This window comes from Gymnoscopelus braueri (genome assembly GCF_963280865.1).
Source record: "Gymnoscopelus braueri genome assembly, chromosome: 5".
Classification (NCBI taxonomy): domain Eukaryota; kingdom Metazoa; phylum Chordata; class Actinopteri; order Myctophiformes; family Myctophidae; genus Gymnoscopelus; species Gymnoscopelus braueri.
Genome location: NC_137606.1, coordinates 34,650,416 through 34,670,741, shown reverse-complemented (window position 1 = coordinate 34,670,741; position 20,326 = coordinate 34,650,416). Strand labels below are relative to the sequence as shown.

The following is a 20,326-nucleotide window of genomic DNA, read 5'->3' as shown; positions in this document are numbered from 1 at the left end:
TGCCACTCGTTTTTTGTGTCTCCCACTTCGCAGGTCCATGGACTGTTATCACGGATCCCCAGCTGCAGATCAAGAGTGTGACTGCGAACCGGGCCTCTCCATGGGGCACAACTGTGGATTGCTAATATATGATATTATACCAGTATACTGTATATTATCTTAACATTCTTATACTATACCATACTATCTAACATTATTGTTATACTATATTATATCATTATACTATCTTACACTATTATATTTATTATTATTGTTATTGCTACTACTTGTATTTTCTTGTATCTCCCTCTCTGTCACCCCCTCTGTCTCTCTCTTCTCTCTCTCTCTCTTTCTTTCCCCCCGACACGGTCGAGGCAGATGGCCGCCCACCCTAGAGCCTGGGTTTGCCTAACGTTTCATTCAGTCAATTCAATTCAATTCAATTCAATTCAATTCAATTCAATTTTATTAAAGTGTTAAATCACAACAAGTTGTCTCAAGACACTTTACATGTAGAGCAGAGACCCGACAGTCCCACCCTGAGCAAGCAATTTTGCGACAGTGGCAACAAAAAACTCCCCCTTAACTGGAAGAAACGTCAGGCAGACCCTAGGCTCTAGGGTGGGCGACCTTCTGCCTCGACCGTGTCGGGGGGAAAGAAGAGAGAGAGAGAGAGACACAGAGGAGAGACAGAGAGAGAGAGATAAAAGTAGTAACAATAACAATAGTAGCAAATATAATAGTGTAAGATAGTATATGATAATATAATATAGTACAACAATAATGTGTATACAGTATATAATGGTATAAGAATGTTAAGATAATATACAGTATAGTGTAGTGGTATAGTGTAATGTAGTAGGAATCCACGGTCGTGCTCCATGGAGAGGCCCGGTCCGCAGTCACACTCTTGATCTGCAGCTGGGGGTCCGTAGTGACAGTCCATGAGTCCATACAGTGTTAATTACAATTGCACCAGTGGGACACAAACCCACACAACCAAAAGGGAGGATGAGAAGAGAGAGGACAAGAGGAGAGAGGAGAGAGGGGGGGGGGGGAGGGAGAGGGGAGAGAGGATGACTATAGGGTGACTGAGTACTGAGAAACACTATACAATTAAAATTCACAATGTAGGTCACCAATCACCTATAGGCTATAGGCTTTATCATAAAGAAAGGTTTTTAATCTAGTCTTAAATATACAGAGTGTGTCTGCTTCACGGACTGAGACTGGGAGAAGGTTCCACAGCTGAGGTGCCTGAAACTTAAATGCTCTGCCTCCTGTTCTTTTTAAGGGGGAGTTTTTCGTTGCCACTGTCGCAAAATTGCTTGCTCAGGGTGGGACAATGTGTCTCTGCTCTACATGTCAAATGTCTTGAGACCACTTGTTGTGATTTGACACTTTAATAAAATGTTATTGAATTGAATTGACGACCTCAGAGACAGACCACAGCACGTGAGGCTGCAGGGATGCAGATCAGACGTGCCTGTCCTGGCTGAGGAAGCTCGGGTCATTTGGTGTGTGTAATAGGATACTGCAGATGTTCATCAGTCTGTAATGGCCAGTGCCAGGGCTATTGGCCAGTTTCTTGTCCTACTGGGAGTGTGCATGCCTGAGATTAGCTGTTCACAGTCAGACGGACAAATGGACAGGAGCGAACACATAATTTCAGGCCTTTGGCCTTATGGCCTGGAGAAGATAACAATGTAGTGCCTCGAAGAAACTTGGACACCAGGTAACCAAGCAATGACCCCAACATCTGTCTAAATCCCATTCTTAACAGCATCAGTACCTGGTGATCTGAGAGTTCTGTTTGGTATAGTGAGAAATGTATAGGAGCTATAAATAGTAATACTTTGAAGTTAATATGTTTTGTTTAGGGAGCCAAGGAAGTGATTCAAGTTTCAAGTATAGGAGTAATGTATTTAATTCGCAAACTGACGACCTTCCGATTCCCAGACGGCCTCTACCCACTCAGCTATGGCCACCCTTGTTATAAATGTTACAACAAAAAGAATGAGTCATTGGTTGGGCAGCCATTCTCCAGTCCTGCCTTCTCCAGTAAAATAAATCCTGAAAGAACTAGCCTAGTCTTATTCATTTTGCTCCAACTTCGCTAAACTGTACCATCAACTTCAAATGTAATTTAGTTTTCAAATGGCTCGCTTTCTCTCAGATACAGCTCTTTCGCCAAATGGAATTTAAATACATCTAATGGACTTCCCCAGAAAAGGCTTTATATGATCTTTGATAACGTCACACACCACACCTTCTCTCTCACTAGGTCAAGTAGATTTCAGCAATTATGTATATATTTCACTCCACAAATATTAAAGGGTAGTACAGATGGTACCATCTGCAGATCTTTTTGGGGACAGGAATTGAGCTGTAACCTGCCTTGATTATGCCTGGAATCGGATGTCTTGTCCTCCAGAATACCCATGGTACAAAATGTCAAGATCCAAACACAGAGCAAGGTGGCCTGAACAATGACTCAGAACTCCCTGCTCAAACCTTTACGCGCACGCGTGCGCACACACACACACACACACACACACACACACACACAGCATCTCTTATTCACTTTCAGACTTTGGCTGTTTTTCTGAGGTACTGTAGTTCTGTATGCTTTTATTTTCAACACTTGCCAGCAGAGGGAAGCAATGCTTCACTTTTGATTGGAAGCAGAAGACAGGAACTATCTCTGCATTTCAGTTCTATCTTCTAGCTCCATAAAGTTCAAATTTTCAGTCTTGCTCTTTTACCTTGTAATGATACAGGGACGCTGGAAGTGCTGGAGTGCTGAGGGTGCTGCAGCACCCCCTGGTGGTGGGGAAGAGAAAAAAAATTGGGAGATCTTTTTTTCTTTTGTAAAAATAATAATATATTTTAAGTATATATACACACATATATATTAAAGAAATTATGTATTCAACTTTGGGGAATAAAATAGAAGTGTTTGTTTGTTTTTAATCACATGAACACTGTCTTTGTAGTATGTATGTGTGTGTGTGTGTGTGTGTGTGTGTGTGTGTGTGTGTGTGTGTGTGTGTGTGTGTGTGTGTGTGTGTGTGTGTGTGTGTGTGTGTGTGTGTGTGCGTGTCATAGACTGGGTACGTGTACGTGCTGTGCTGCATGGTAAATAACTAGAAACTATGCAACTTGCTTGTGCACTGTCTGCAGCTCATTGTTACGGCGTTGTGTGGGGGAAAACAAAATAAACAAAAAAAATGTGCCCCCCTTGCTCTAAACTACTTCCAGCGTCCCTGTAATGATAAGATTCAAAGAGATGTCTTACAACTGCAGATTGCAATGTCATTAACATCAATAATGAATAAATGCTTTAGAAGTCTTTCAGTGTTAATTGTTCTATAAACGGTTTCTTGAGTTTTAGCATCATGATATACACTCATGGTTTACACGCATGTGCACCATTACAGTATGTGGGCGATGTATGACATGTCTGCAACACTGATGTCTATTTAAGCTCACCTCATTCACTGTTGTTCCTCTTGCTGTCACTGAAGGTTGGTATGTACTTGTTTTCTCCAACCGACGCCAAGATCAGCACCACCAGACTGTTTTCCCCTGGGGGAGTTTGTTATATAAAAATGTAGGCAATATATCTCCCTGCTCTTAAATGGTTGTCTTATAATGTGCTGAGCAGGGAGTAATATATAGCAGAGTCTGAACAACCAGATCAAATATTCACACTTGCATTTACATATTATAGATAAAATGTTTTCAATCTATAAGATGTTTCTGAGTGACCCTTCATCAAACACAGGCGCTATCGTCAAATGAGCCACGCCACACACACAATTGGTCACGGCCACTCGCTCACACAGTGTTAACACAGGGACACAAACTTTACACATACAAAACTTTAAACTGACAAATTAGTTAGAAGTATCCATCTTTTTCTGAACAATAACTTTTATTGAAGATGCCTGTGAAGTAGCTTAATCATTACACTATGTACAATGAATCAAAAATAGGTTATTGTCATTGTCATCACACAAGCTTGCATGAAAACATATTCTCATGTGACAGTAAATGTTCAACTATTGTATGGGTCTAAATTTAGACACAATCTCCAAACAGGCAATGGCAATATATGAATGATAGCTCACCTCATCTTGCATTTCCCCTTTCTCTCAAAGAAAGGAAACACAGAATGTGTTGTGTTCGTATAATAAGTGTGATGTAACAGAGAACCTATGTAAACAAAATTGAACAGAAACCAAATATTCTGTCATTTAAAAGTACACACGGTTCATATGAAATCGATGTCATGTCTGTGGAATATACTGTGTGTGAACATTGGTTATTAAGGGCCTTCCATTTAAGGCACATTTTTCTTTCTAATCTTAGCAGGTTACATCAAAAAATAGTTTGAAATATTTTTGGACACATTACAATTACATTTTAGAGGTTTTGGAGGAAAAACAAAAAAACAAATGTTTGAGTTTTCCCTTGTTTTGTGAAGTTTGACTATAAGACCCCTCTCTGACATGAATATATATCCATAAAGGACTAAACATACAATGTATAATGTACATAACACACAAAAAAACATCTGTGGTTATATGCACTTATTGGTGCAAGCTTTGCATTGATCACCTCCACTTTCTGAGATGCTGTGTTGCACTGAACGTTTTCGGGAATGCGAGAACGGGATAAAAACTGTACAAACTGCTGCCGGACCATCGCTGTTGAAGGGCTAGAAAAATAATCCAGTGGCCCAGACTTTCCAGGAAGTATTCTGTCCTGAACGTGTTCACTCGACAGAGGACAGGGGGAGACATCAGTAGACCGACGGAGTCAGCGCAGAGATGGGGAGTGCAGATGAACGTTCAAAAGGCCAACAGGGTCCCGGTCTGTCCATGCTGAAAACACACACAGCGCTGCCTTCAAATTGAAACCTCGTACTCTCTTGTCTCCTGCAAAGAGGAGAATATACACAACATGTCACAGAAAGAGCTCTGTCTATACCGAACTGCCGTGTATAGCAGCACTTGGGGAAGTCCACATAATAGCTATCCTCGATTAAAACAGGGTTTGAAACTAGGAGGCCCGCACTACTAAAGATTCGTATATATCTCATAAAAATATTATCTGTCTTGGCATGAACTTGATTTAGTTTAACATTATGTGAAAGTGCCATGTCTGAAATAGTACAAATGTTTCTATCAAATGAACAATAGGTTACACTATGTTAAACAGCAATTTGGTTTCTATTTTTACACAATCAAATTGTATAATAGTTATGAAAAGGTTTCCCAATGCAAGTATACACTTTAAAAATATATTTTAAGATTAAAAAAATAAAATAATAGCCCAAAAAGATAATAAATTCCTGAAGTGCTCCTTGAACCCCATCAGAGGCATGATCAACATTCAAGCGTTGCCCTCTGATGGCAGACACTGGAACAGCAATTGTTGATTATAGAGTTTTGTCTCACCTCATTGTTCTTCAGAGTGCAGTTATGAAAGGAGAAAGTACAATAAATAAATACAGAAAGACTCAAAACATCATTACCGTTTTATTTATTAGATAGAGATGGGACATACAGTCCTAACAACTCTTTGTAGCTTGCCGAACACTCATCCTGAGTTTACAGTTTAATTTCATCATTAACCTTATTTTCCGTGATAGAAAGTTAAGCTGGATTATTTGCTTTCTTGAATTAAAACAAGTGAATATTGGCCAGGGTATATTAACAATTTATCAGACAGCTGCAGTTGATTAAAACACTGCTGCTCGAGTCCTCACTAATACCAACAAGGGGGATCATATCATTCCAGTTCTCAGATCTTTACACTGGCTGTACATTCTGTCAAATAATTAATTCAAAATACTACTGTCGGTTTATAAAGCAATACATTGTTTAGGTCCAAAATACATGTCTGATCTTCTGCTAAGTTATGAACTATCCAGAGACCTCTCAGGTCATGTAGGACAGGTCAGCAGCGTTCGGGTTTTTATGCACCACATACCTGAAACAAACTGCCTTGCCTTGCCTGGCCTTGCCTTGCCTACCTCAGGGCCTGGTTCCATGTGTGTTCTGTGTTGTAAATCCTGGAATGACTAAGGTTTTTGTGGAAGGTATAGGGAACATAGACACAGCTTCCTCCTTGTTATCCAAGCATATGAATCACATCCTATTTGGCTGTGTGAGGATCTTTAGTGAAATAGTTTCTCTTATTAGTTTGGTTGCCCTAACAGGGCAACCAGACTATAGTACTCTATAAACTTTATTTCTAGATAAACTTTATTTTGCCTCCTCCCGCAGTTTATTTTTCCCAATTTCGTGCTATATGTCAAAATGACCGGTCTCACCGGGAATCGATGGCTATCCGTTTTGCTAATAGTTTGGTTACATAGTTTAATTGATATTGATTTATTAGTGCATTAAATGTCCCCATCGACTTTAATGGGAAAATGAAAAAACTCCCATTCAAGTATTTTTTTCTCAGAAACCGTAAGGGCTAGAGTTACAAGACTTAGAGGGGAGGTTCATAGTTTATTGCAAAATTATTTAACAAATAATTACACCAGTCGGCCTCATGGTGGCGCTATAACAGCCCACTTTACCTTTTGACCTATAACTCTTGAACCGTGGGTTATGACGCAACTCCCCATATAGGCCACGCCAATTTGCGTCAGGGTAGATTTTCCGCCATTTAGAATTTTCTTCAAAACACACTTTTAGCTCCTTTTCCCACATATTTTGTCCAAATCTCACAAAAATCGGTACACATGATCTCTGGACCCACAAGCGGAATTTTGATAGTCCATACCATTCGTCCGTAATTGGCTTCCAAATTTAGTGGGAGGGGCCTGTTTTACAAAAAATGCCAAAAATCACAAACAAAACCTCCGGTCAATCCCAAATTTGAATCACATGTTAAGGGTGGTTTACTCAACGAATCCCCAAAAGCATTTCCACTTTGATCCATAGGGGGCGCCACAAATGCACAAAACGTAACCGTTTGATGCAAAAACATGATTTTTGGGGGGATCAGTTCTCTCAAAAAGAAAAGCAAGTGATCTCGGGAGTGATGTGACGATGTCATTGGCCCGCTACATTTGTGGGAGGGGCCTGTTTCTTTAGTGGGAGGGGCCTATTTCCTCCAATCTAACGGCACGTGTCATGAACGCGGGATCCGAGTGGCACCGAATTCGAATCGCACGTCGCGCGGCCTCCGACGGTAATCCTCGCGCCGTATTCCTCACGTCCCGGCGGCCGCCTGCGACCTGCGACCGGCGTCGGCGCAACCACACTTTGCAATTTCCCAGAATTGCGACGCGTCTAGTTGAGAGATTGTTTTTCACCTATCCAGGTCTTGCCTTAGCACAGCTTACTGAGCGAGTCACTATTATTCTGTTTGCAGTCTGAATGAATCTCTCTTTCTGTCTTTCTTTTTGTGTTTTAGAAACATATAGACATAGTAGATGATGCCTTACCGGTGTTTCATAGAGAGAGTTGTCAAAGGTGGATTCTCCATTAATGTGGTCATATGGCAAAGTAGAGGACATGGGGAGTCTTAGAGACTTCCCTTGAACCCTAAAAACAAAGATAAAAAAGGTACCATGAGATGAGAAGACATGACATGAGATCAAACACTTCAAATAAAATAAGCTACAAAACACCTTCCAATAAATCTTAAGAAATTCAGTCAGTTTGTAAACGTTTTTAGCTACATTGAGCAATACCACTAAAGTATCAGCAAACACTCTGCTAGTATAAACCACTCTGTCGGTCAGTTGGTCTGTCGGCCCACAATCCTTCAAACTGAGAACTGGTTGCATATCATCATGATGAATTACATTACGTTTTTGATTCTAGATATAGCCAGCATGGTACAGTAATAATAAGACCTAATGGTTCCCGTGGGGGGAATATTTTTTTCAGCATTACTCAGCTGATTGCTGCCAAAGTGGTCAGACTTGAGCGCACAGTGGGGGAGCAGTTAGGGGGCTTGAACCTAGGACCCTTCTGTTTCCCATGCGGCTCTCTACCCACAGCTATGGCCGACCCAACAGCCTTGAGCTACAAGTTTGATGCTACCTTATATCAATATCAAATAACGTTTTACTCCACAACATTGTGCTGTCTTCACCTTTTTGAAATATGAGCCTGAGACAATAAGAGGTTTGAGAGAAGAGAAAGCATTTAAGCTCCAACATTTGTTAATGCTAAAACGTTAGTATATCTTTAGGAGTTTAATGACGTCAGGACAGATCACACCCAAGCAGCGAATGAAGAGAATATGCAATATATCTGATCTCCACATGCATTTAAACAGCAAATACATTTTATTTCAGCAGGGCTGTGAACAAGGGCACACCATAATGAGGTACTTTTATGTCTAAGTAAAGAACCCACTTTGAGACGTAGAGGTAGATGCTGAAGATAAGTACAAGCAGGAATGTGACAGGAATGAAGACAGCAACCGCAACACGGACTCCCTCCATACGCAGGTCTGCTGCAGCTACTGGTGGGCAGTGAAAGAGAGACACCCAGTGTTATGTTGTCCTGCTGACTGGGCGGTGTGTGTGTGTGTGTGTGTGTGTGTGTGTGTGTGTGTGTGTGTGTGTGTGTGGGGGGGGGGGGTCAGTCAAATCAGACTCACACAGCAAAATCCTGAGTCTTGCAGAGTGCAAAGAATTGGACCTATATCCATTTCAGAACGATTTCAGCATTTCAAAATGAAGGAATTTACTGTGCAGCACATAGATTGCATTTCTCTCTCTCTCTCTCTCTCTCTCTCTCTCTCTCTCTCTCTCTCTCTCTCTCTCTCTCTCTCTCTCTCTCTCTCTCTCTCTCTCTCTCTCTCTCTCTCTCTCTCTCTCTCTCTGACAGCAAGGTTGTATGCTGCACACATCACTCCTTGTGCTTACAAGACATATGGCCTGTGCAATATTCTAACTATAATATTTCTAACTGGCACGTGCAATATGATATGATACACGCCTTGTCTTCTCACACCATACGTACACTTCTACTGTAAATGTGTTTACAATGTTGGCCTGACCCTATACCCATTTTTACATTCATATATACCTTTTTATCTTATCTTATTCTTATATATTGTATAAATCTTTATACACACACACACGCACACGCGCACACACACACACACACACACACACACACACACACACACACACACACACACACACACACACACACACACACACACACACACACACACACACACACACACACACACACACACACACACACACACACACACACACACACGTCTGTGAGTAGACCAATTTCAATCGCTGTACTGTATATGAAAAATAAACGGATTCTCTCTCTACCTCCTATCTGTCTCTCTGCACTGTGCTACATATGGAAATAAAGCAGAGAGGCCTTGCTGTATTATTACACAGTACAGTGAAGAGAGATCTACAGCGAGCAAGGTAGGTAGATGACATAGGAGTCAGTTGATGAACTGCAACTTCGTATGTCTATTCCTACATTATGGTACAGGCATTAAACGTCTGAGCTATGAGGACTCCCCTCCCATTAAGATGAGAATACATCACTGCACATCATTCAATCTGCTGGGTATACTATTGCATAATGCTACAATTCATTAATTCCGTTAAATAAATAAAAAATAGTTCTCCTTTAATAGGAAATATGGCTATTTAATTGCTGAAAACAGTGCTACAGAGGAACTGACAGTGTAATGCCACCCATAGCATTTTACCTCCATCTGCAGTAATCACCCTTCTAAAATGTTATATTATTATGCAGGCTGACGCTGAGTGGAAAAACACTGTGATGTAAAATGACTCTTACCATCTAATCTGTGCTCATCATACTCCATTGTGTGGGCTGTAAAGGACACATTACATGTTAAACCTCAGGAGGAAATGAATGTAATGGATAAAATGCACTGAGTGATCCTTTTCTGTTTGTCTGATAGAGGTGTGCCGTGTGCGTGTTTGTGGGTAGACTCAATCTGTGGTTCTGAGCCAAGTTTGAGCCGATTAAGACCCACACTGGCCTGAGATACGTGTACAGTAACAGTGCTACTCAATGGCAGTCCTGTATTGGCATCCATATTTTAGGCATGTCTTTAACAGTGAACAATAAATCCAATCCAAAAATGTCAATATGTTTCAAACTTGTATCCCCTCCCCCAAACCTTCAAAACTTCCCACACTTTTAAAAATGTAAAACAAATAAAAATAAAAATTCTAATTTGAAAAAAATCTGATTGTGAAATACCCCGATCTATAAGCTCAGAACGTGTCTCAATGTGCGCGTTGTGAGCTTGTAGAGCGGCTATTTTAGCTATTTGTCATACAATATAGGGCCAGTGAAGAGAGACAGAAATGTGAGGGTAGAGAGGACATCATGCAATACAGGTCCAGAGAAGAGACCAGCAAAAAAAAACAAAAAAAGTTAGATTATGGAGGTAAGATACACACACACACACACACACACACACACACACACACACACACACACACACACACACATATATATATATATATATATATATATATATATATACATACATATATATAGCTAAAATCTTAAATGACAGTGCTTTCTCGGTTTTAATGGGAACAGAAACACACATGGATCCATGAACATGAAATAATGGATCATAATTGAAGATTATAAAGTGCTTACTATCTATACTAGAATGCCTCTTTATCTGCTATTAACAATTTGAATATCCCCCACGTGTTTTTCTTTTTATCCATTTATTTACTGTAATGTGTGACAGTTGGGATTTAACACTATGCCCTTGTCCATGATGTTCTCTGTATAAAGGAAAAATATCCAGGTGAGCGGACTGTCTTTAAAACACTGTGCTGTTATCATACTTATGAATTCAGACTCCCCAGTGAAAAGGAGTAATAGTTAGCCTCCAAGCGGATGAATAACAATCAGACAGTTGATGTATGCGTGCATGCACGTGCACGTGTGTGCGCACACACACACAGACAGTGCAGAAGTGCATGAATTATGAAGATCAGAATGTCTGCTTGCAGTTCCTCACCTCTGCAGACAGGTGGCAATCCACTCCAGTGGGACGGGTGTCCCGGCACACAGCGGAGGACAGGCTCCCCCAGTAACTCGTGGCCAGCGTGGCAGGTGTAGCGTAGCGTCTCCCCGGCCTGGAAGAGCAGCTTGTCTGAGCTGGGTACTCCGTATGTTGGCGTGCCAGGGTGACTGCATGGCTCAAATGTTTCAGCTGGGAGAAGACAGAATTAACTACTTGAACCCTATATCCTTCATTGTACGCCAAATACCGATAATAGCCGATCTACAAGCTCACAACACTGTGACGCGTTGTGAGCTTGTACATCGGTTATTTCTGGCAAATGTTTGCATATTTTTGCAGAATGGTGGCTTATTATGACATGCCCAGAATAGGGATGCTAGGGTTCATGTGATAAACATGGAAATCCTACTGTTCATTTATATTAACTCTACTCTATATTAACTACAAATGTAACCAAATGGATCAGTAAAGGGTTGTCCAGACCAAGCACTATAATTATAACTATAACTACAATTTAAAATTTACAATTAACAATTTACAATTTAGGCATTTAGCAGACGCTCTTAATCCAGAGTGATTTACAGTAAGCAAGGACAACACAAGATAATACATCAAATGCATAGAAATAGTAATCTAATAATAAAGTAATACATATAGTATACCAAGAATTTAATAAGAAACTAATACATAAGTAAACCAAGAACCTATCGTCAGCCTGTACATTGAAACTATATAACTACAAGTATATTGTTTTAAAAATTGTTCTAACTAAAGTGGATGGCAGAGTCCAACTCACAACTACAAGGAGAACAGTGGTGAACAATAAAACTATAGTGATTGGTGTGGATGGCCCTCAAGGTTCCATTTGGTTACATTTCTGCACTCAGAATTAAATGAACACTCAGTATTTTACAGTGCACTCAGAGATGTGATGGTCGCTCCAGCAAATATAAAATGACTACATAATTAAAAATATATAAAATAGCTATGTGATCCTTAAAATAACCCACTACAGCTTTACTTTACTACAAGTCTTGATTAGCTTGGTCTACAAATGCAACAGATTAAACATGTGGATGGACACTCTATTTTAATTTTAATTTACCAACAAAACTGTTCTTCCTGTGTAAAATAGTCCTTCCATAACTTAACAAGTTTGTACAAAACAATTTCTGACCCGTCCAGTGAATAATGGTCTTTGTCACAAGTATTTATGTCTTCATTAAGTGTAATGGTGCTGTTACTAACATTTTTATTCAATTAAATCTGTGTCTCCCATCCCTATGCACATCAATAAACTTGACAGATAGAGATACGCACGCACGCACGCACGCACGCACGCACGCACGCACGCACGCACGCACGCACGCACGCACGCACGCACGCACGCACGCACGCACGCACGCACGCACGCACGCACGCACGCACGCACGCACGCACGCACACTTGGTTCTCAAAGCCTTGAATCTCCTGTTCCTCATTTGTCTCTGACAACACAGGCTCCACTATCAGACTAGAAGTATGTCAGGCTCATTATAATATAATTTTCCTCTTTAAACAACTTGGAATGCACACTTTGCATGGAATTTACTTTTCACATGCTGCCAAATGAGGGAGCCACTGTATACACTTTCACCTCTATTTTAGCACCGCCTAATAATTCATTTAGCTGGACTGAGGAAATGACTTTGGAGAGGACAGGATGGGACAGGTCATTGTAATGCATGAGATGGTAATCAGGAACAACGGAACACTTCAATTACTCTGTCAAACAGGAAGAAAAAAATGTGTTTCTATAAACTCGTTTCACCTTCAACACAGGAGAAATAACATTAAGTAGCAAGTATGCTGGCTGTAAAAGACTTATTGTCTCCAAGATAACGCACGTGTGTGCACTCAGACATACACATACTATATGCATGCACATTATGTTTAAACTTTTCAAAGAGTCACTCTGAGTTGTTGAGAGGTTTAACCAGAAACATAATGCACTAATTATCACTTATTTAATCTACAGCTCAAAACATGCACACAGCAAGTGGAAATACCCCCCATTTAAGGCACATTTCCACTGCAGCTTAAGCACCACACCACACCACACAACACCACACCGCATCAAAATATCTACCGTTTCCATTACACAAAAGTACCCCCTCTCAAATCCACAGGTATGAGTAGCAGACTCTGGTCATTGACACTCATTTGTAATGTAAACATAGGTGGAGGTCATTGCTTTTTGTCTAACAATGTAATGTAGGTGAGTGGCCAACTGTCCTGTATACAAATGCAAATCACCTGCGCACGTGTGGGTGAACCATTTGGTTCGGTATGAACCAAATGGATCCTTATAACTGTGATTATAATACAATATAAATTATAATGTATTACAACTATGCTAAGTATAATTCACTATAATGGATTATAACTGATTATAATACAATATAAATTATTATAATTTATTACAACTACGATAATTATAACACTATAATAGATTACAAGTGTGATCATAATACACTATAAAGTAGTATAATGTTTTACAACTATGATAATTATAATACACTATAATAGATTATAACTGTGATTATAATACACTATACATTATTATAATGTATAGTGTATATAATGTAATATAACAACTATATCCTGTTCTAAATAAAAAGTTGGTGAGTGATCAGTCATTATGAAGTGTTTGGCCCCGTTTGGCCTAGCTCAGACCTACCCAGGACTGGGTACTTTTTAGGCACCAGTTTAGTACCACTTACACACCACTCTACCCACTTCATTGTAGTGGAAACCGAGGCACAAGTGGGCGGTGTGGTGTGGGGTAGGGTGAGGCAATGCATATGGAAAGCCGCCCTTAGGGAACCCCCGTTATTTTCACACAATGGTCTATGTATCTTAACCACATGAACCCTTGCGTCCCTTTTCTGGGCATTTCATAATAGTAGGCAACCATTCTGGGGGACCCCGGTAAAGAAAGTATATAGGGATTTAAGTAGTTAAGATTTCTTTACAAGCGTCAGAGACTGGTCAGAGTGTTGTATTTGGGCACATATACAGAATATAGTGTACATACGCAGGCATCTGGGCAGTTTCTGGTTCCACTTGGGGCCTGAGGAGCCATGGTTGTAGCAAGTGAGCAGACTGTTGCCAGACAGGGTGTAGCCCTTGTCACAGATGTACTGAATGGTTGAACCCACGGTGAGGCGAGGACCCGTCAACACACGCCGACTGTGATCCACCTTCCCAGGATCGGCACATGACACCACTGTGGGGACGAAGACAAACAGCTCGTTGACAAAGAGGAAGCTATCAAATTTATGTCGCCGTAAACAGTAACCTCTAAGTTAGATAGATAGATAGACCTTTATTTATCCCCGTGGGGAAGTGTCAGAGCAGCACCGCAGTAGCCATGGAAAATAAAACACACAGTAGGACAGTCACCAGTAGTATGAGCATACACTTACTGTATATCTATACAGACAATCAACAGTGTATATGAGGCGAATATAGTAGGTTTTTGGATAATATAAAGTCAATCAACAGTGAATATAATGAGCGATATACCATCTATCAACAGTGAAACATTTACAGCAGTTAAGCTAAGTAAGCAATTGTCATGATACTTTATAATGTGTGTCCAGTCAGTGCATGTGCAAATGTGCTGGAGTGGAGGAGGGGTCATTAATCCAAGAAAATAACAGAATGTACAGGGTATTGATGTTACCCCCTCCACACAGGCACACACACACACACACACACACACACACACACACACACACACACACCAGAACATGGCAAAGAAGAGGACACCGGCTACTACAGACTGGTAGAAGATTTGCAGCAGCCTGTTGCACACATTGAAGGACCTGAGCCTCTTCAGGAACAATAGCCTGCTCTGTCCCTTGTTGGTTTAGTCTAGCGAACTGAAGGTGGTTGTTGTCGCACCACTCTACGAAGCTCTCCACAGGGGCCCTGTACCCTTCTTTGTTGCAGATGAGGTAGTCTGTAATCCAGGCCACCAGACTGTGCTCCACCTGCATCACAGAGAGCTTCTCGGCATGTCAGCGTGGTTTGATGGTGTTGAAAGCGCTGGAGTGGAGAAGTCGAAGAACATGATTCTCGCAGTGCTGTGCAGCCTCTCCAGGTGTGTGTAGGCTCTGTGGAGCAGGAAGATGATGGCACCACCCACCCCAATGTTTGATAGGCAAACTAGGGTCAAGGGAGCCACTCACCAGGGGCTTCAGGCGGTTCAGGACCAGGATAGGTTTGACCTTCCACTAGGATAAGGATAATTCCTTTTAACAGGACGTTCATGAAAGTCCTTGCGGGCTTGTTTCCAATGAGGGCCTGTGAGCAATTAGGGGTTAAGAGTCTTGCTCAGGGACAAATTTCATTTCATCGACACATATGCTGGCGTGGCCTGGAATCGTACCTGGGGCAACCAGGGCCTCTGGCTCCCTAGGCGGGCTCACTAACCACTCAGCTATGGCCACCCCGCCCACTGACTCCCTTCTGTTCGGAAACAAAAGGTCCGGAGTAAAGACCCGGAAATGAAAACTCTGCCTGCTTCCATCCAGATTTCAAATCCACAAGGAGGGGAAAATCGGGGAAGGCCAGGTCTATCGCTACGTAACAGGAGCCATTGTTTCTGAAGATAAGATCAGATCGTACAGCTTGTCAGCCTGAGCCTGGTTACATTAGCCCACAGAGGGGGTGTATAAAGAGATTAGTACTGCCTCTCACAGCAGCCCATCCCAAACCCAATTCTGGGCTCAGCAGGAGAGGGGCCAGAGTAGCAGTGGGGACAGCATGGAAGTCAGCCATCTTGGAAGCAAGGTCTCCATCCCCTGCCAGTAAGGCTGGTCATCACCATTGTAAAGCTCTCTTGTCGTTAGTGTTTGTGCATGTGCATGTGCATGTGCATGTGCGTGCGTGCGTGCGTGCGTGCGTGCGTGCGGAGTCCAGCATGACGTGTATATTCAATTCAATCTTTATTTCAGACTCAGGGTCCATATAGCAAAACATGACAATCACACAGTAAAAGCAATAAAATAATAAAAATAAATAAAAAAACACATAAAAACAGTCCAACTACAGCTTTTCAAAGTCCGTAGAGGCTGTTACGCCAATGTCTCCATATCGTGGAAGAGTACCGAGTAGAACTTTTGACAGGGTTAATTAAAATCTTAATAACATGATTGTCAGACTTTTCAAGACGACATATGAATTTGTACATTAAATTTCTTAACAGGGCTTGACAGGTAGGTACCCCCAGGTTTACAAACAGCTGGCTGGCACTGTGCCATCTTGGTACCCTCACCAGCAACCGTAGAGCATCATTATATGCTACTTTTAGTTTTCGCATGCTGCTAGCTTTGTAGTTACTCCATAAGTGAGCCGTATACAATGGTGTACAGAATGCTTTAAAGAGTGATACCTTGACATGTACAGAGCATTTGTGAAATTTCCGCATTAGTATGTTTGCCTGGGCATACAATTTGCATCTTTGTCTATGGATGTCTTTGTCATCAGAGAGATCATCGGATATACAGTGTCCTAGGTACTTAATCTCACTGCACACAAGTAGTATGTTGCTACTGAGAATAAAATTAGGAAATACTGCCTTTTTATCATCTTTACTTCGCACAATCATGATGCTACTCTTCTTGGCATTATATTTAATATTAAAATCAATGCCATACTGGGAGCAAACCCTGTGAAGCTGTTGTAAGCCTGCACTGTACGGGGAAAAGATAATTAAATCATCTGCATACATAAGGTGGTTGACTACAGAGTCACCTATGACACATCCAGTTTTACACTGGTTCAGTTTCCTAGACAGCCCATCCATGTATAAATTAAATAATAGAGGAGATAAAATCCCCCCTTGCTTAACACCATTACCAACATAGAAATGTTCGGACACAGTATTTCCCCACTTCACCTGCATAGTCTGATGTGCATACCAAAAGGCTAGTATCCTTATAATGTACTTGGGTACCCCTCTTTGGCACATTTTGTCAAATAACTTGAAATGATTCAACCGGTCAAATGCCCTAGAAGCATCAATAAAACACAGAAACATGGTGGAATTCTGGCTTCTATATTTTGCAATAATGTCCTTTAAAGCAAAAATACACATATCAGTGCCATGTTTCCTTTTAAATCCAAACTGGTTGTCAGCTGTGGTAATATACCTATCCAGTTTGTCCAACAGGATTTTCTCCAATACTTTGGAGAGTATACTAGCTAAAGCAATGGGTCTGTAATTATCAATGCTATTTATTTTCCCAGCTTTGTCCTTAATAACTGGCACAAGTAGTACCGCTAACATGGAATCTGGTAAGATACCATGGTTAAGGAAACCAGTAATACATAGAGCAAGCATAGGAGCAAGCTTCAGACTGGCATATTTTAAAGGGGTAGTTCACCCCCAAAATAACTTTTTTTCTATTGATTACTGACCATCTGGAGCCTTGAATTCATAGATATTTTTTTGTTTTTGTCACATTCCTAAGCCAATAATTTGATTATAATAAATGTGTCCCCATTGATTCCGGTAGGAGACACAAATGCATTTGTGTCTCCTACCGGAATCAATGGGGCTAAATTTATTATAATCAAATAATAAAGGAAGGAATGCGACAAAAACAAATAAATATCCATGAATTCAAGGCTCCATGGGGTGAGTAATCAATAGAAAAAAAGTTATTTGGGGGGTGAACTACCCCTTTAAGTGTTCAGCTGAGATGTGATCCGGGCCACAAGCTTTGTTATTTTCTAGCTTCATTATAGTGTTATAGACTTCCTCAGCTCTAACTGTCACATTTTCAGTGGGGTCAACCTTCTCCACCAGAAAAGAGTCACTCTTAACACAGTTGAACAGCTCATAATAGTGTTGCCGCCACAGTTCTGCAATGTTGCCAGACCCACACACACCTTCAATGGATGACGGTAAGGGAGTTTTACTACTGTTTAAGGTTTTGACCTCTTGCCAGAAATCAAAACAGCTGTTGTTGCGCAGCTTTTTGGCAAGTGAGTCAGCCCTCATTGTGTCCTCATTTTTTTTGATGAATCGGACAGCATACTTGTATTTGGCGTTAGTGGCCTGTTTCTGTTCAAACACAGACCCCTGTCTTGGCCTACCTGATTCTGACCATACTTTAAAAGCATCTCTAGCAGCAGTGTGTAGCTCAGTCACATATTCATTCCAACCTGGTTTTATACTGAACTCCTTTTTCTTATCCTTGTAAAGACCCTTACTTGAGACATTTAAAATGCTAATGATAACATCATAAGTAGAACATAAATCTCTACAATGATGCACATTTTTACAGTTGATGTCACTGCACTGCATGGCTTCTCTAGGAAGTCTAACAGAGTCTAATGATTTGTCTGTGAGTGAGGTATAGTGATTAATATCCTTCTCACTTAGCTTAGTCCAATCCAGCCTCCCTGTGTATGTTTTACTGTTATCCACAGCTATAGCTGGGATATTTTCAACATTTAGGGTCATTATAATCGGGATATGATATGTGGTGGCCAGATCATAGCAGATAGTTATGTTATCAACAGAAGCATGTGCATCAGCTGTGCATATACAGTGGTCGAGCCATGACACTGTATGCCATGCTTCACTAATATATGTATAGCTTTTCTCAGGTAATAGTGGTTTACTTGTATAGTGTAGTAGTGTAGCAGTATTAATAGATTTCATATAACATTAAAAAATCCATTGCTAGTTTATTTGGAATCTGTTTCAAAGTGCTCAGATATAACAACAAGAACAAGAAGAATGTGGAACTAATACTTGCCATAGTTCCAAACACTGTAGTGAAGTTCCAATATTGAACTCCATTAGTGTTTATGAAGCATGCTAGATACATGAACCACGTGGTCGCATCACGGCCAGATCAAAGAGTGTCATAACTCTCTCTTTCAACGGGTCTGGGCCTGAGCTCTTGGTTGGTTATATCTCCATGTCTGGCAGCCTGCAGCTTATTGTGCAATCCTGGCTCACTGACTCTATCTTGGGCCAGGGCGTAGGCCAGCTGGCTCTGTCCTTATCACATGGAGAGCCTGGCCTGCACAGTCAGTGGTTGTCCTGGCAATTTTGGTGCCCTCAGTGGAATCATGCCATGCAGTGCAATATAAGTCATCCCACTGTTGTGTATTGTTTGCACACTAGTTAATCTAGAGTCTCTTTCAATAAACAGATTTAAAAAAGAAGAAAAAGATAAAGCGACTGTCTAGTAAAAAGGATATCCTGGGTTCAAATCCCAGCAGTGGCTTTTCAGGTCTTCAAAATTTTAGATATCCGTTCATGGAAACGCACTGAAGCGGTACAGAACAAAATTAGATGTGCTATGCAAGAATGACTGTGTCCTTGACTTAGCACAGTAAAAACTGCAGATCAGCCAGCTCTGAGAACAAAGTCCACATAACACTGTTGGCTTAGTTAGTTAAAACATTGGCCTAGTAAATAGCAGATCCAGGGAGTCCCGTTTACTTTTCAGTATGGCATTCAGTTATAAAATTCTTATAAAATGCAAAAAATTATGCAACATGTTCATGCGTGTAGGAAAAGCGGTTTAACCTATAACCTATAAGTATAGCCTATATGGGCAGGAATTCCCAGATGCATTCTGTTTCATAGAACTAGAGGAAGTAAAACACTGAAATCCTGGTAGCATGAAAAAGCATGCTGTGGCACTGTGGCTTAGTTGGTTAAAGTGCCTGTCTAGTAAACCGGAAATTCTAGGTTTGAATCCCAGCAGTGCTTTTTTTAGCTGAGGATACAGGGCTGTATTTCTGTTCATAGAAGTTCATTCACAAAGCACTATAATTCATATTGCAGATTGGTATCTTAAAATGTGTTTAACAAACAGTTTATCGTGTACTTGCTCTGACAAGGAAGCCTGTGTGTGTCTATGTCAAATATCATCCTGTCTGTCGTACAAGCACATGTGCTTGTATCTGCATGTGTGGATACACAGACCATCTGCAATGGTGGAATAAGTACTCAGATGTTTTACTTAAGTAGAAGTAGCAATACCACAATGTAGAAATACTCTGTTACAAGTAAAAGGCCTGTATTCAACATTTTTCTAAAATAGCACGTACCAGCACACAACACGTCGCGTGTGAGGCTATGTATAAAATAAGACTATAAGTATAAAATAGGACTTAAGTGGTTAATGTATGTTTTGATCTAAATCTACAAATTAACTGGTAACTAAAGATGTAAAATAATTGTAGTGGAGTAAAAAATACAATATTTGTCTAGTGGAGTAGAAGT

At 40.8% G+C, this 20,326-nt stretch overlaps 1 protein-coding gene across 1 annotated transcript in view; it reads right to left on the bottom strand.

The window, feature by feature from the left end:
- Window positions 1-4,089: 4,089 nt before the first annotated feature.
- LOC308085498 (seizure protein 6 homolog) overlaps window positions 4,090-20,326 on the bottom strand; it is an 89,039-nt gene continuing 72,802 nt past the window's right edge. The window contains exons 11-16 of the mRNA XM_080428677.1: window positions 14,102-14,293; window positions 11,020-11,214; window positions 9,804-9,839; window positions 8,373-8,478; window positions 7,451-7,550; window positions 4,090-4,922 (exon numbers count right to left, since the gene is read on the bottom strand). Coding sequence (XP_080284803.1) covers window positions 4,893-4,922; window positions 7,451-7,550; window positions 8,373-8,478; window positions 9,804-9,839; window positions 11,020-11,214; window positions 14,102-14,293 — 659 coding nt within the window. The 3' untranslated portion in view covers window positions 4,090-4,892. The remainder of the gene's footprint in view (window positions 4,923-7,450; window positions 7,551-8,372; window positions 8,479-9,803; window positions 9,840-11,019; window positions 11,215-14,101; window positions 14,294-20,326) is intronic.